This window comes from Hydractinia symbiolongicarpus, chromosome 3, assembly GCF_029227915.1.
Source record: "Hydractinia symbiolongicarpus strain clone_291-10 chromosome 3, HSymV2.1, whole genome shotgun sequence".
In the NCBI taxonomy this organism is placed as follows: domain Eukaryota; kingdom Metazoa; phylum Cnidaria; class Hydrozoa; order Anthoathecata; family Hydractiniidae; genus Hydractinia; species Hydractinia symbiolongicarpus.
The window spans coordinates 25,786,199-25,802,932 of NC_079877.1; the positions used below are offsets into that span (position 1 = coordinate 25,786,199).

The following is a 16,734-nucleotide window of genomic DNA, read 5'->3' on the forward strand; positions in this document are numbered from 1 at the left end:
GTCACGATGAAATGCGTCTGTATTGTCCTGTCTGCTAATATTTTCTCTTTTTTGCAGAATGAAAAAATTAAAGTTCGTCATCCAAGTTTAAATGATCATGATTACCAGGCGGGTGTGTCGAAGTTTGAGTTGGATGCTTTTATGGATCCACACAGTGATTTACAGAACATATTGAATGGAACTCCCGTCTCAGAAGCAGGTTCTTTTTTTCTCTTTTTAGTTATTTTACCCAAAAGGCGAATTTGAAATTACAGAAGTAGCTTCACCTTTGGTGTTTGAAATTAAAATTAAGTATACGTAGTGTAGTGTGTAGTTAACAAATTACCACAAAGAATTGCGTTTCGTTTTCTGTGCTTTTCATAACGACTTGAAATTTCTTTTTACTAACTACCTTGGCCGTTTTTTTGAGACTGCCAAGTACCAGCAGAGTTGGATTCTATTAAAAACAATTATTTTCACCTGGGTTTTTAAGGGAGCACTATAAGTCACGGTTGGGTGTTTTTATAAAGTTTCTATAAGTTTACACATTGTTGTGGTCCTGTCTAATCTGTTTCAATTTGTTTTAGCACCTCCTTTGTTTGGGATGACTTCACCTGCTCATACGCCACCTACAACACTAATACTTGAAAATCAAGAAGACAAAGATGGATCTAGAAAAGAAGCGCATGCGTTATTTGCTTTGCATTTTCCCATACCGCCTAACTCTGAAACGACCCATGACAGTAACCAACGACTTGTGTTGTTGTATGGAGTGGGTGCAAACCGTCAAGGACAAATCAAGCATGTCAGTGACATGGAAAAGAAGTTATCTAAGTTGTTTGATTCTTCTCAAAAGGAAGAAAAACGTGCAAAAACAAAAGAGACAAAGAACCTAACTGAGAAAAAGACAGAAATCTTAAAGTAAGGAACAAATTTAAGTTTAATTAAGTTTTTTGAAAAAAATACTTTGATCATGTAATTACTTATATATTTTGTACATTGTTTATAGTTATTGTATATTTATTATTTTCTTAGGAATTTCCAACAACTGCCTATTCATGATCAGTACAATTTATCAACAAATTTTGCTGCTAAATTACAAGACGTAAAACAACAAGACCTTGGCCATTATGGGGTGCTCGGTGGAGTTCCATCTGCATTTCAATTAGCCTTGTTATTTGATTTATTGGAAATGTCTGGGAATATCCAAGGATTGATGCAATTCATTAGTTCTTTTATATCGCCTCGGGAACACGCATTTATCAAGGATGACGAGAATACTTACATGTATAGCGATCAACCTTCGAAATTGCACATCGTTGTGTCCTACATTCGCAAATACTACTCTTGTTTCTTAAATTTTTCAGAGGCTTGTGGAAACATCTTCCGAGGGTAAGATAATTTTGTTGTGTCATGGTACTCCTTAACGACATGTATGAATCCTGTTTACACATTTATACAAGTGCATATTATATTTCTTTGCTAAAAATATCTTTTTTTTAATCCGGGCCACATAAAAACAAGAAGTCTAAGTCTAGTACCAAAAATGACATTGCAAAGGGCACAAATGAGAAAACATTGAAATAAATTGTTTATAAGATCCATTTATTATAATTCAGCAGTAAAATTCTTTGTCTATTGAAAACAAGGACTTATTGGATTTTGTCCTGCTACAATTATAGCAGTGACAGCAGATATTATCATTGGGTCTGGAAGAAATTATCTCCATCTCTCTAGTTTTAAAAGGCACGGTTTATTTGTCTATTGTCTTTTCAGTAAATCAAAAATGTCTTTTTCATCTATAAAAAGTACAGCTAAAAAATAGAAGTAAATCTTATGTGGCTTTTTAAGGAGGAAGACTGATATTTTATGGTGAAATGCTTTATTTTAGTACTAATATTTTTATTGTTTAACATCAAATATATCACGTGGTTTGAACCATTCGGTTAACACAAATCTCTACTATAATTTTTCAGCTTATTGCAAACAGTAGAAAACATAGCTGATCCAGCATATTGTGGTTCAACTGAGCGTTGTGTTATGGTACTGCTTCACGACATGTATGAATCCTGTTTACATTTGCAGGTACGTGGTATAAGAATTTGTTTAAAATGACAATGTGAAATGCCGGGTTACGGGTCTTAAACGTTTTTTAATATCCTGCATCATCATGTTACACTTTAAGAAGGGACATTTCATCAATGCAAATTTTCAAAAAAATTTAAGTTCTTTGAATAAGGTTGTTAACATACCAATAATTTATTTTTAGCATCGATATGCTGATATATTCAGTACTGCATCTAGTAAAATAGCAGCTGCGATTTGCTCACCATTACAACCTTCCAATACCAGCCTGCTATGGGACACAGCTTTACTCTCTGAATGTTTTAAAGACCCCAGGTTGGTTGACAAAGCATTCTTTTTTGGACAAACTTTGAGCATATCTGCCATAGGCTTGTTTTAAAACTTGATTCTCATTTTTCTTGCATGCAACATTAAGTTTATGTGGAAACACATATCTTCCAAATCTCGCACCGTCCAACTTTAACACAGTATTGGTAATAAATAATATGTTTCCAATATAGGAAGATGAAGTTGGATGTGATTTGGAAAGAATTTCTAACTAACGATCGACCTGCAAGACTGTACAGTTTTGTTTGTAATGCAGTGCTGGCAGTAACAAAATGTAAAAATCAGAAAAGGTAATGACTAACTATATGGAAAATGTTTAAGCAGTTGTTGGTTTTGAATTTGTAAACGTTTTTTCTGGAGATTTTATCAAACGATGAACTGTTTTTGTAATACATTATGCTGGTGTATTTTCAGGCTGCATGACATCAGTATGGTATGTTGTGAGGCAACATCCCACATTGCTGGTCTACGTACAGAATGGCTTGGCGTGATTAATGCTTGCTGTTGCCCATCGAACCCTGGATTAGGATACGAGGATCTTATAACTTCTATAAATGTAAGCAGATTTTGTCTGTGTCGCTCTTTTACACGTGCAAGTCAACACCATAACTATTTTTATTACCTTTCAAAGTATGTATATAATCAGCTTTATTGCACGTGATCAGGGTGTCCCCTCTGTCCGAAATATTCTCAAAATGTCAGCAAATTTTCTCTTTTCTGTCAGAAAAATGTAAGAAATTTTTCAGTTTACCGTAATGTTTCAAATAAACGCCCCCTTCTATCAAACGCCACCTCGAATAGACGCCCCCCTTTTCAGTCATGTTTTAAATAACACCCCCCCTCGAATAGACGCCCCTCCCTCATAAGGGGAGTTTATGCGAGGCGATAGTAAAAGCATACTTACTTACTTTTTTCCTAAATCTTAGGTTTAAGGTTGGTATCCTTAAAATCTGCAAAAGAGACGAAGTGTAAAAAATTTAATAAACGCACCCTCTTTTAAACGCCCCCCTAGAATAGAAGCCCCCCCCCAAAAAAAAAATGTCAAAAATTTAATAATTCGAATTATTCGAAGCATTACGGTAACCTGTTTATACAGACTTCTCAAAATTTATAATAATTTTTATCATTATGCTGTTTGTATAGCGTAATCCAAGATTCCAATAAAATATCTGTATTTGCCCAATAATAATCAGTCAAAAAAGGGTCAGAAGATTCCCGCGCTGTCTGGAAAATAAGAGTTAATTTAATGGACACCCTGGTGATAATGTTATTTTGGGGCGAAGGTTATACGGTAAATTGTGCAGATAGCATGGTATTCTAAATAGTGTTTTTTTTCAGCTCGGCAACTCTGCAATCCAGCAGTCGCTTGCAATATTTGTGTGTGTGTTGATAGCTCGTCATTGCTTTAACTTGAACGACTTTTTATCAAAAGTGACACATTCAGCGTTAAAAGACTGGTCCAGCAAAAGTATGTTTTGATTTTATATGTAGGGATAGGTTACAAAAGAAATAGGCAGTTATGCAATGCAGCATGAAAGCATTATATGTTTCCTATATAAGCAGGTTGATTAATAAGGGTGGGTGAGGGAGGGGGCAGGCAGGCGGTTAGGATTTTTGAATTAAGAAGTTCGGACGTTGATGTTTACGTTGCAATATAACAAATCATAATATCTTGTTTGCCCTACCTTTTCTGGCCCTAAGTGACAATTGTGGTTGGTTTATTTTATTTATTGTTTGTTTTGATACTCATGTTAAATCTTGATTTTAATCCTAAATCTACATAGGTCAATAAATTTTATGAATTATGAGTGCGACATGACATAACCCTTTACCTGTCAGTCTACACCGCACATGTCTTGTCTACATGTCTTCTTTTAAAAAATTATGTACATAAGTTCTGCTCGTTTAAACAGGTCTGCAATCAAGCAGTGGTATTCAGCTAACCATTCTTATTCTGGAACACTTGCTTAATGACAACATGGATCATTATTCACAAGTCAATCAGAATGAATTTGCAGAATCTCCTTACGAACATTATTTGCTGATTGGTGAACTAAATAACATAAGTGTGGAGCACATCCTTCTCGTGTTGAAAAGACTGGTTGTTATTGGGGAGAAAGGTTTGTAGTTTGTTTTTGATGAAGTCATTCATTCATTTATTCATTCATTTATTAATTCAATCATTCTTCATTCTTCATTCATTCATTCATTCATTCCTTTATTCATTCTTCATTCATTCATTTAATCATTAATTTTATTTCAATATGAGATTTTTAAATCATTAGCCTACAATTGGTTTCAACACAAATGTTATCCTAAAACCAAGACCTGTTTTATCAAAATCATAGTCAAAAGGAAATTGTTTCGTTCTTTTTGTTTTTTTTAAAATCGTTTCCACAATACTCTTTCAACAAATTGTACAAATAAGGTTAGTAATAAGTGGTTGTTTAATATGGGCCTAGCTACCTCATTTAGAGTGTATGGTAGTATTTTTTTATTGTAGCTATCAACAATTTAACCGAATCCTCGTCACGCGACGAAGTCTTTGACACTCTGTTTAGCAATGAAACGTTAGGTTTACCGCAAAATACAGATTTGTTCGACGTGCCATTTTCTCAAGCAAAATCGTCTTGTACGTAATATTTTCTTATCTGTTATAATGGTTATTGCATGTGACTGACAATTCTCAAGTAAAAAGTCCGGCCAAAGGACAAGGAACTTTCATGGTGTCCTGAAGCTTTCCTTCACCAGCTTTAGGGAGAGTAAATATTGACCCCTTAATCAGGCTAGTCAAAATATAAGAGCCACTGAATCTAGTAAAATCGAGTCCCCCATCTTTGGAGATCACACCACAATGGAACGGAAGGAACAAGTATTATCAGATTTATTTGCATTTTTGAACATTTTGGCATACTTACTTAAGCATAAATGTTATCTGTTATAAATGTGATTCAATCTTTATTTTCATATTTCTAACTTTAGCTTCACAAGATAAAGCAGTCAATACTGGCAGCTTAGCGAGGAATTGTCTACTGCACATATGTGATCAAAGTTGGGTTCAAAATAAAATCTTGCTCAATGAAAACAAAAATACTCTGTTAAAAGGGTTTAATGATGCAGAATTAACAATTAATCAAGTATGCAATTTTTCGTTCGTTCGTTCGTTCGTTCGTTCGTTCGTTCGTTCGTTCGTTCGTTCGTTCGTTCGTTCGTTCGTTCGTTCGTTCGTTCGTTCGTTCGTTCGTTCGTTCGTTCGTTCGTTCGTTCGTTCGTTCTTTCGTAGCAAACATACAGAATACTGAAAATCACATTTACTTTTAGGTTCAAAATCTTATGTCAATGTTGATAAGCAAAACCCCATGTGCGTCTTCAACGCAGTATATTGATTTTCAACTATCCACAAATCGCATATGCAAGGTAAGTAAGCGACTTTTCATGTTTTTCTGGCGCAAGAAGAACATCTCTTGTTTGTATGTTTATTTGTTTGTTCTTGTTTGTTTGTTTGTTTACTTGTAACAAATGCAGTGTATTACAGGAACGCCGCTATTGTTTTTTAAAAAATCATGGCGCAATCAGATACTCTGTATTATCAACTTTATCTTAAACATATTTACTTTTTAGAACTTGGATAAATGGTGTTTGCATCATTCATCAATTGAGTTGCAATTTCTAATGAAAATATGTAATAAAGAGGTATGTTATGAAGAAACTAATGTTTGGTTAGCTTAGCTAAATAGTTTAAATTCTCTTATCTTTGTAGAAGTTAAATACAGCAGTTAAATACAGGTCCACTGAAGAAAATATCTTTTCTTTTTTTTCTTTTTAAATCCTATTAAAATTAAATATTTCGTAGAAATATTTAAAAAATGGCGATTTTTGTTTAATATATTTTTTACTTTATCGTACAATAAAATATTTCTAGTTTAGTAAGTACAGTGAAATCTTTCTATCTCAACTACTCTCTATCTCGAAGTTCTCTTTATCTCGAACTTAAGTCTCGGTCCGCCTAAGGTATTTTCCTTTCCCTTATCTCGAACTTTCTCTATCTCGAACAAATTTTTGGTCCCTTGCGAGTTCGAGATAAGAGATTCCACTGCAGAAATTTCAAAAAGCCGGTTTTATTTAGCTCCCCCATGAAGTCACTTCACACCTTGTATGCATACTGTTGCATTTCTAGTTGATTAATTTTTTGTTTGTTTTTATCGTTTTTACTATTTTTACTGTTTTTACTGCTTTTTTCCATTTTTATTCTCAGACAAGACGGACATTGATAGCAGTTTTTTTGTCTTTATGTATATATTTGCAAATTACTGAAGTCCTCATCCTGTATAAATATTTTTAAATAAATAAATAAATAAATAAATAAATAAATAAATAAATAAATAAATAAATAAATAAATAAATAAATAAATAAATTTCTCAACTACAGCCCGCCAAATTTAATGTAAACTAGAATTGAAGAATTTTCGCTAAATAAAATTCCCTCTAATAAAATCATTTCACCTTATCGCCAAATTTTCCACGCCAAGTCGATGTTATGTGGCCATAATCTGACACTTAATCATTCTATGTGACGCCATGTCGTCACTCGTTTAATTATAAAATATTCTCTTTTCTTATTTATGTTAGGACACATCCAGACTGTTGTCAGCAATTGGACGTGCTGTCATGTCTACACTGACAGAAGATGAGGAGCCACAGCATAAAAAGAGTTCTCTTGTTGGTCCTTTGATTAGTAAACTGCCCGTCAATGTACAAGGAAGAATTTTAAAGTCTGCATCAGAAACTATGGAGAAAGGAAAATGGTGGAATCCATCTGGTAGTAACTCAAAGTAAACTGTTTTTTATTTTTATTTTTGTTGTTATGTAAAAGAACAAGAAATATTGTCTTCAGAATTGAAGATCAAGGAATAAATCAGCCTTTGTAATTCACGTTGTCACTCGGCAATTCACGTTGTCACTCGGCAATTCACGTTGTCACTCGGCAATTCACGTTGTCACTCGGCAATTCACGTTGTCACTCGGCAATTGCTGAGGCGAATACCGACACGTTAACAAAATTTTTTGATTCGCGTCGGTAATTTGTGGTTTGTGTTGAAGTTGGATGTAACTTGGAATTACAAAAGTTTCACTCTTATTGCCTCTGTATATGGGAGCATGCGATCACAAAATAAAATATAAATTACTGACGTGTGAAGTTTACGTAAACCAAGCGAATGTGTTGGCATGTGTTTTTCGACGTTAAATAATTTGAATTAGAAAGGCTTAAAGTAGTCTGGTGGAAAGTTTTGTTCGAGATTCCATTCCTGTTGATTTTACTAAATGTTAATGTATCACTTCATAAACAGGTTAACAGCTAACTCGCAGAAGACCTTGTTCACGCTCATCTCAAGTTGTTTACGTAACCAAGAAGAAAACAAATCCATTTTTTTAAATTCTTTACAGAAGCAACTTCAGTCGTTGGTAGTAGCTCCTGAAGAAGTGAGAAATTTAAACCTAGTAGGTGATTGCACTAGATACGTCAGTTAGTCTTAATTTCTTTAATGTTTACGTTTAGGAAAAGCTTGATTTGTCACCTGAAGCAACCAACGCCCTTCTGGATGCGATCCACTTGAGATTAAACTTAGTAAGTTGTGCTTCACGTTATATGTTATTATTATATACCCGTAAGCAAAAACAGCCATTGAATAAATAATCGTATTCCACCCGTATTATTCAATGCTTGTGACGTAACAATAGTTTTGACAAAACATTCGTAAACGCATGTTTTGATTTTATCCTTTCCGCCTCATTAATTTTTATCGTAATTAACTGTGATTGGTTGTTTCTTAGTGGTCCGTTTTCTGATTGGTCGATTTCTAAACACGTGAAATGGCGGGAACTTTTTTGTCGAGAAAATTTTTTTTACAAAAACATCAAAACAAAGAAATCGAAACAAAAATGAATCGCTTCGGGGACATAGATGATGCAAGAATTGAAAAATTAGTAATATTAATTATAACAATCTCTTTTGGGTATATAATAAAACATATATACAATAGGTAAACATAGGTTATTGGATTTATTAACCCTCGGTGATATTATATTCAACTCCGCTGCGCGTCGTTGAATATAAATCACCTCGGGTTAATAAATCTCAATAACCTATGTTTACCTATTGTATATCTACTTATTATCTCATCTCTCTGCGCCAAAAAAAAAAAACAAACATTTTACATTCTATACATACACAATGATTAGATGTGCCATTATATCCAAGGTATGCCATTCTCCTTCTTTGAGATTATTTAAAACAAATGTTCTATGATTATTCAAAACAGGCGTCTTTTGAGATAAAAAAGCGGATAAGTGTCTAAATAATTACGATATTCGATGTCAAATATCTAAAAAAAAATTTTGACAGAGCGATTTGCTTACGGGTGGATGATAACATATGGTTTATCCACAAGGAGTAAAGCAATATTTCTCGAGATAACGTGGAGTAAAATTTTCCAAGAATGGATAAATGTGATATTCAACAAGAAAATTTGCCTGCTGTATTTTTTGTTATATAGCAAGTTAATTCTTGTTGCATAAATCACTGTTTTCCAGAACACAAAGTTCCCGCCTTTATCATTTTAGAATAATTTAAACCAATCAGGTAATAAATTCGAAACAAAAGAAATTAATGGTTGAACAATTTCAATAATTGAAATCAACATGACATGGATTAGAAGTAAAAATAAAGCATAGGTTAAATAAATGTACAATTTTGTTACATTTAATATTAAAGATGGAATATCAAATTTTTTGAAAGGCGTTTTTGTCTACGGGTATTTGAAAACAATGCTATTTGACACCCGTTTTGTTTTATATATTTTATCGTTTAGATTGGCATGCTGTTCGATACTATTTTAAAAACTAACACGATACTATTCGATTGGATCGTGTCATTGTTTTATTTGTTGGCGTGTGGTATTATACCTCTGAAGGACTACGATCATAGCAGAAGTTCTATGTGCACTGATCTTACTGACATGATTGTTATCCTTCTTCAAACGGTGCAACAGAATGAAGCGGCCACACCCAGTCAACAACAAACGCTACCCAATGATACCCACAAGTTTTCTACTGTTGTTAAAAGATTAAGGGTGGGTTACTCGCATGCTTTTTGTTAATTAGCTTTTTTGTAATCGCCGAATACTTCAATAAACAGCAACTTAATGTATATTTTATCTATATATATATTTATCTAAAGCATTAGAGGGAATGTTAACTTTCACTTGTAAAAATTATCATTTTACGTACGTCGACTACTAGTTTAGAAAAAAAAAATCTTATTCAAAATCACAACCTTGATGCCGTGCACAAAATGTTGCCAATAGGATGTCTAGTAACCCCCCAAAAAACTAGAATACTTTTGAAGTTTTTTCTTCGTTTTAGTTTATAAGAAGTATTTAAGTATCGTTCTCTTGGAATTTTATATTCTCTGTTACAGTTCTTAGATTACCCCTCAAATTTGTTTTATCAAAATTTGTCCCGGATAAAATAGGAACACTTAAAAAACAGATTTTTGTTATGAAATTGAAGATCACAGATTATGTTTGATAATCAACTCTAAATATCCGGGAAAACTCAGGAATTGCGTGTTGTGAAGGGGAAAACACCCAGCGTACAAAGTCTTAGAAGAGAACTAGCAAAATTATTAAAATCAAAATTGAAAAACTTAGAGATACCTAGAAGTCTATAAAATCCATTTGACGTGCTTGACTTTTAAGAAATGCTTAAATTTGTGATTTTTGTGATCTTGTTTTCTAGAAAGAATTATCTAATCGTGCTATAACAGCTACCACTTTACATTGCGAAGAACTTCTTCCGTTGCACACACCCCTCTGTGAAATTGTCACCACTGAGCCAATCAGACCGAACGATATAACACAGACCAACAGTTCAACTCCTCTGAATAAAAACAAAACGGAGGAGAGCACGCCTCAACCTGAATATGTAAGGGATTTATCATTAAATGAAAAGTACTCTCAAAGCATTTGTGGAGGAGGTTTTGCGGGAGGGTTTAAGTTTCTTTTTTTTTTCTACAGTAGTATAAAAAATCATTCAAGAAATCATCTGCGAATAGTCTAAAATATCTTGCCTTAAATCATAAGGCTGTGTTTGAGCCGTTTCTTCTCACGTATCTTGCACGAAACACCTTTCACAATTTGTATCTAGTTGTAACAATGTTATTTCCTGGTAGAGTGATAAAATCCTAAAGCAAAATTCGGGTTATTTTCCTAAGAATTGTTTTTAACTTGTTTTTCATGAAAAACAAATAGTCTTAAGGTAATTTTGTTTATTTGTTGTAAGTTTTAATTTACTATTTTCCCAAGCGAATTTTAACGGTAACATTTTGTTATGTAGGGTCTTAAACGTACTGGCATTCAAAAGGTAAGTGCTTGGGAGTTGCTGGAGGACACAAAAAGTCCTATTCCGCTTGCGCTGTCCATGTTTGGTGCTGTTCGCATAGAGAAACGCCCATTGCGATACGTAGAAGAATCTATGCGCCTGATTAGTCATACCCATCAACATAGGAAACCGATGAGTTATTTTTTAAACGCCAACCCTGAAGAAGAGGAGGACGAAAAAGAGGAAGCTGTTTTAAAAAGCCAACCCTCCACCCCGGTAGCGCTAGCAGGTATTGTGTGAATCTTTCATTCCGTTATTTTACTGACTGTACCTCTCTAAACTTTATTATTCTCTATCTAGGATTTCCCTTAAATTCGAATCAACAATTTTTGCCTTCGGTGAACGAGAACAGTGTTCTCACCAATGACGAACAAATGGACGATGCTACCAAGCTTGCCATGATGAAAAAACAACATCAAGAACTTCAACGTCAACGCTCAAACCAGTTAAAACGACAACTTTCCAGAACTAGTCCTCAACCGGAAATGTTGGCGCCAGATAACAAGCAAAAGAAAATGGTACAGATGCAGGGCCGAAGTGTGACTGCAGCAGGGTCTTCATTCGCTCAACAGCAGCTTCTCGCGCAACAGCAGCAGCAACAAGCCCAACAGCTGCAGCAGCAACAAACGCTGTCACAGCAAGGGCAGCAACCACAGCAGCAACAACAGCAACAACAAACTCTATCGCAGCAAGGACAACAGCCAAACCAACAACTTAAACCAGCTCAACAATCACTGTTACAACAGCAGCAACAACTTCAACAAAAGCTACAGCTTCAACAACACTTACAACAACAACAGCATCAGTTGCAGTCCCAACAGCAACAGCAGCTCCAATCACTACAACAGCAACAACAGCAACAACAACAACAACAGCAACAGCAGCCGCAACAACAAACACAGACGCAACAACAAGCACAGACGCAACAGTCCCTACAACAGCAGCAACAGCAGCTGAAACAAGTGCAACAACAACAGCAACTTCAACTGCAAAAGATGCAGCAATCAATGATGTCATCAGCCAACGCACCACCGAATAGGTACAAAGCCAAACCTTTTTTTTGTTTTCTCACTATAAATCCTGTATATGTATATGCAATAAAAAAGGCGGAGGTATGCTGAGTTTCGCAAGTTTTTGATGTCGTTATTCATAATTTTTATTAGGATAGCTCCAACTGCAACCATGACAAGCAGTGCAACTAACGATTCAGCGAAAACTGCTCTTCAAAATATGTTAAGACAGAAAACCCCCAACCTTCAGTCCAGTCCGTTATTGCAACTGCAACAGTTTTCTAGACAACAAGCTCCACAGCAACAACAACAACAACAGCCAAAGCAGCAGCAGCAGCAGCAGCAACCGCAACAGGCTGATCTGTTTAGTCAACAAAGATTCGCAACGCAACAAGTAGCACCTAACGTAGGTTCATGTTAAGCAATTTCCATTCTTTGTTACAATCAAGCAATCTTTCAACTGTAATCGTGGTCAGTATAAAAGTCAGGAGCTTTGTATTCTTCTAGGTCAACCTAACAGACGTGCAAGTACCTTCAATGAATATGGGTAACCAACAACAAGTCTTAATGAGCCAACAAATGAAAATGACAGGTTACTTAATTGCATGATGTTTACTTGTACTCAATTGATGCGTTACTATTCGTCACCCTAATGATTGTGGCCAGTTTCTTTTCATTAGTAATGCTTCACAACAGTCTATGTCATCTATCGTTAGTGTTTTATAATATCTGTAGTTAAAAAAAATTACTGATTTCAATGTTACCAATTCAGTTTAAGTCCTTCTCCAGTTTAACTCCAATAGGTGCTGGAAAAATACTAAGGCGATTAAGGTATCCAAAAAAAGCCCCAACGTATTCAGCATAGGTTGTCTTTGGTGCACCTACCATTAATTTGCCTTTTGTTATGTGCAAAGTAAATCTGATGTGTTACTTTCTATAATAATGGCTAACAGTCGAAAATAGCCAAAGAAGATTATATTAATGTTAGAATTACGAATTATATAGGTCAACAAATTCAACAACCCAACTTTTCACAATCCCACCCAATGAGGGCGACACAATCCACCTTACGACAACTGTTACACAGTTCCGCCCAAAATCAACAACGTATCATACCACCCGAACAGCAATTGATGAGTAGGTGGTTTTGTTGTTTTTCACCCACCAATGCCAGCTTACCAAACCCTTGTACCCTTTCTCCCTACCTAATAATTGTGCTCTATTTCTAACATCTTGCGTTTAAATACAGAAACATTACAATGACTTCACCTACAAAACAAAAGCACAAAGCTGATACTAGAGAGGATAATAATTTCTAACTATACTTAATTTGAACCTGCTGTCATTTTGATATCAGGAGGAAACTTATTGCAGCAACAGCAACAACAACATATTCAGCAATTGCAAAGACAACAACAACAAAAACAACAACAACAACAACAGCAACAAAGAAACCAAACCGCCTTGTATCAACAACAAATGATGATGAAAGGTAGGATTTGCAAAATTATTTCTACAGACTTCACAACTCGGCTACGAGATTGAAATTGTCCTTAGGATCTTTAATGAAACACTATCAAGCGGGTGAGTTGCTATAACATTTAACTACTTTGTCAAAAGGTATGGGTATGCAGGGCGGACTGGGCACCATGCAACGTCAACTATCTGTTCCTGAGAATGACTTCCAACAACAACAACAACAAACACAACAACAACAGGCTAACATCAACATGTTTCAACGACAATTATCTGGACAATCAAACGAATTTCAACCACAGATGCTCATGCAGCAGTTTCAAGGACAAATCCAGCAAGGACAGTTTCCTAACCAAGGACCTTTTTAGGACTTTAGTTCCAAGTCTACAAATTTAGTTTCCCAATTTTTTTCTTCTTTTTTTTCTTTCAATTTTTTTTGGCAAGCAAGTTTCGTCTTTTTGTTGTAATAAAAACAATAGATCGACCTGAATTAATTTTTTCGCGGAAAGAAATTTTTGCGCCATTTTGTAATTTTTTTGAACGGATTCTCACAGAACTTCCTGTATAATACACAAAACTAGTCTTGTTTTCACCAAAGTTCAGAAATTACAACCACTTTATCATCAGTGTATATTTTTGTCAACTCTTGTCTCTTCAACCACAATCATGGATAAAATATGTTTAAAGAAGACAGCTATCTTTAAAGTTCACCACCACAAGTAATTACATAGGCTATTTCAACTTGTCATTGTTTAGAAAGGACTTATTTGAAGGACAATTTTTAACCAAATAACTTATGATAAGTTATTTGGTTAAAAATTGTTAAATCGGCTAATTGTTTCAGACGCCAGCATGACTATTTTCTCAAAAAATTTTAACCTTTATGGATCTCGACTTACATTATTTCGTTGCACGTGTGTGCAAAAGTAGCGATTTTGAGCTAGCTGGTTGCAGAGCATTGACGATTAGACCTTTTGGCCATATTTAAAAAATGACAAAAAAGTTGTTTTAATAATTTTGTTCACGGTTGCAGATGCATATAGTATGCTAGCCTCTTTGTAATATTGAATTTTAAAGTTAATATTTTTTGTACAATATTAAAAATAAAACAAACTTATTTAATATAATGTGCTTATTTATATTTTTTGTTCCACTTGGTCGCATGTCGTATTCCTGTAGTTTTTTATATACGCAGTACTGGTTATTTTCTGGAAAGTGATCTCCTCAAACGTTTGCTTTCCAACATCCATACGCGTTTCATTCGTTTGAAAGAAATTCTTAATCTACTGGCAAAGCCTAATTCATCCATGTTTTTAATCGTTTCCCATAGCAACAAAAAGTTCGACACCAAGCAATATACAGGTAATCCCAAAAATATAATACCAGCTACGGAACATGCAGAACCCAAGATTTTACCGAATGTTGTTTTGGGATAAGTATCACCGTAACCAACTGTGGTAAACGTATTAACACTCCACCACATTGCTTCTGGAATTGATGTTAATAGATTTCCCGGCTTTCCGTCTTCGAAGAAAAAGGTGAAAGAGGCGACTAATGTGTTTAGTAGAATAACAATGATGACATATAACTGTAAGTCTTTCCAGCTCATATACACGGTGTACAAAAGTGCGCGTACACCACTTGAATACCGCGTTACTTTCAATATGCGAATAACTTGTAGAAGACCTAACACGCGGGCAAATGAAAAATTATTAGTCATGATCTTCTCAAGCACGATTTGAATATGAAATGGCAGAAATGTTAAAACGTCTACCAAGCTTGAAAAGGAATTCAAGAATGTATATTTCTTTCTTGATGTTAAAAATCTTACTGTGAAATCAAAGAAAAACCAATCGTAGCAGACATGATCTATGAAATAAGATACGGAGGCTGACTTTGATTCTGGTACTGATTTTACACATTCCGTTACTAATGACAACGTCAACATAACGATGTTTAGTAGTTCGATTACTTTTGCTGAACGAGAAGAAAATGGACGTGTGAATAGGATCCATGCCTTACGTTGTAATCTGTTTTTAGGCAAGGGTATGTCTCCTCCTAACGAAAACTGGTTAACTTTTTGGGCGGTTAAAACTTTTTCACTGGGTCTTTCAATTTCAAAAAATTTTAACTCTTCTTCGAATATATTTTCAGGAACAGTAGCTGGTCTTCGTAAAATACCGAACGATTGATAATAGAATAACACTGCATCAAACGCCTGGCGGTTTCTATTAAAAAAGTATTCCTGTTTGTACTCATCGTAGAAAAACTTACGAGCTTTCAGTGATCCAAGAAGTGTCTGTGGAAACCGTCGCAACGTATTCTCGTATGTTTCAAAATATAAACCACTAACATTAATCTTTACTCGATTAACAGCCATGTTTGTTTACGATTTTGTTAATTCGTGATGGCTTTTGTTGTTAGTTTCACGTGTATACTAAAGGAAAGAAAAGAAAATTCGTTGTTTAGAATAAAATAAATACTTTAAACTAAATCTTCTTGTGATTAGAAATAGTGCGGCGAATATATTTCATCTTCTTTCTTTCCGTGTTAGGTTACGTCACGATCAAAAGAAATATTCGTGTTCGTAAGCTCAAAATTTATTTAAAAACAGATGTTTCATTGGTCTACAAAGTGCATTATAATATATTTTGTTTCACGATATATGCATGAGAATGTTTGTCATGAACATATTTGCAGAATATAAACAACAAAATTTTCTTTCATCGTAAAGGCATAAGTGCCAAAAATAGGTCTGGTAAAGAGGTTGCAAGAATTGAATTGGAGTCATCCTTATTGCGGAAGCAAATTAAATATATCAAAATAATAACGATAATAAATATATCTAATAATATCAATTATTATAAAGAACACAATAATATTTTACTGCAAGACAAAGAAAAGAGAAAAAAATGAAATAAAAATAAACGGAAATATGAACGCGATATTGCTTTACCATTTTTTTATTTATATATATTTTTGAATATTATACGTTGGATCAACCTTGTTTCCAGACTTTTAAACAAAACTTAATATAGAGCGTAACTAATGTATATCTTAACATGAAAGATATTAATAAATCCTTTTAGGACGATTGGAAATGTTGATATTTTCATTCCGTGCAGAATTTTTGCCCAGAGCAAAAGTTATTTTTGGAATCCTTGCAAAACACACACACCAGGCCAGTTAGAATCAACATTAAGATATTTTTTTAACTATAATTTTGATATGATTCAATGACCAAACAGCTAATTTACAGACCAAAACGTAAAAATACATTCTGGTCTGTAAACTGAACAAAAATGACACCCTTTTGTTTAAATTTTGACAGAAGTTAGATTTTGTCCACGCCTATCAGTGTGTTAAGTATAAACGTTTTAAATGCAGTAGAAGCGGAGTTTTTAACAAAAATCTGTTT

At 34.3% G+C, this 16,734-nt stretch overlaps 2 protein-coding genes across 5 annotated transcripts in view; one reads left to right on the forward strand and one right to left on the reverse strand.

Annotated features, from left to right (window-relative positions):
• Positions 1-14,443, forward strand: part of LOC130636471 (mediator of RNA polymerase II transcription subunit 12-like protein) — a 31,095-nt gene extending 16,652 nt beyond the window's left edge. For 2 of the 4 annotated variants that reach the window (XM_057446207.1, XM_057446205.1), the window contains 25 exons: positions 58-199; positions 567-900; positions 1,015-1,371; positions 1,956-2,064; positions 2,249-2,379; positions 2,565-2,681; positions 2,806-2,947; positions 3,730-3,859; positions 4,305-4,511; positions 4,895-5,023; positions 5,374-5,528; positions 5,713-5,808; positions 6,013-6,084; positions 7,021-7,223; positions 7,740-7,872; positions 7,949-8,017; positions 9,261-9,521; positions 10,189-10,374; positions 10,786-11,059; positions 11,131-11,869; positions 11,994-12,246; positions 12,348-12,432; positions 12,846-12,977; positions 13,198-13,332; positions 13,461-14,443. In XM_057446207.1, coding sequence (XP_057302190.1) covers positions 58-199; positions 567-900; positions 1,015-1,371; positions 1,956-2,064; positions 2,249-2,379; positions 2,565-2,681; positions 2,806-2,947; positions 3,730-3,859; positions 4,305-4,511; positions 4,895-5,023; positions 5,374-5,528; positions 5,713-5,808; positions 6,013-6,084; positions 7,021-7,223; positions 7,740-7,872; positions 7,949-8,017; positions 9,261-9,521; positions 10,189-10,374; positions 10,786-11,059; positions 11,131-11,869; positions 11,994-12,246; positions 12,348-12,432; positions 12,846-12,977; positions 13,198-13,332; positions 13,461-13,684 — 4,815 coding nt within the window. In that variant the 3' untranslated portion in view covers positions 13,685-14,443. The remainder of the gene's footprint in view (positions 1-57; positions 200-566; positions 901-1,014; positions 1,372-1,955; positions 2,065-2,248; positions 2,380-2,564; positions 2,682-2,805; positions 2,948-3,729; positions 3,860-4,304; positions 4,512-4,894; positions 5,024-5,373; positions 5,529-5,712; positions 5,809-6,012; positions 6,085-7,020; positions 7,224-7,739; positions 7,873-7,948; positions 8,018-9,260; positions 9,522-10,188; positions 10,375-10,785; positions 11,060-11,130; positions 11,870-11,993; positions 12,247-12,347; positions 12,433-12,845; positions 12,978-13,197; positions 13,333-13,460) is intronic. The other 2 variants (XM_057446209.1, XM_057446208.1) reach the window with 2 other exon arrangements.
• Positions 14,444-14,507: 64 nt separating this feature from the next.
• On the reverse strand, positions 14,508-15,997 carry LOC130636472 (potassium voltage-gated channel subfamily A member 6-like). Its single transcript, XM_057446210.1, has one exon. It carries the CDS (start codon positions 15,694-15,696, stop codon positions 14,518-14,520), a length of 1,179 nt encoding a protein of 392 aa, XP_057302193.1. The 5' UTR covers positions 15,697-15,997; the 3' UTR covers positions 14,508-14,517.
• Positions 15,998-16,734: the final 737 nt, after the last annotated feature.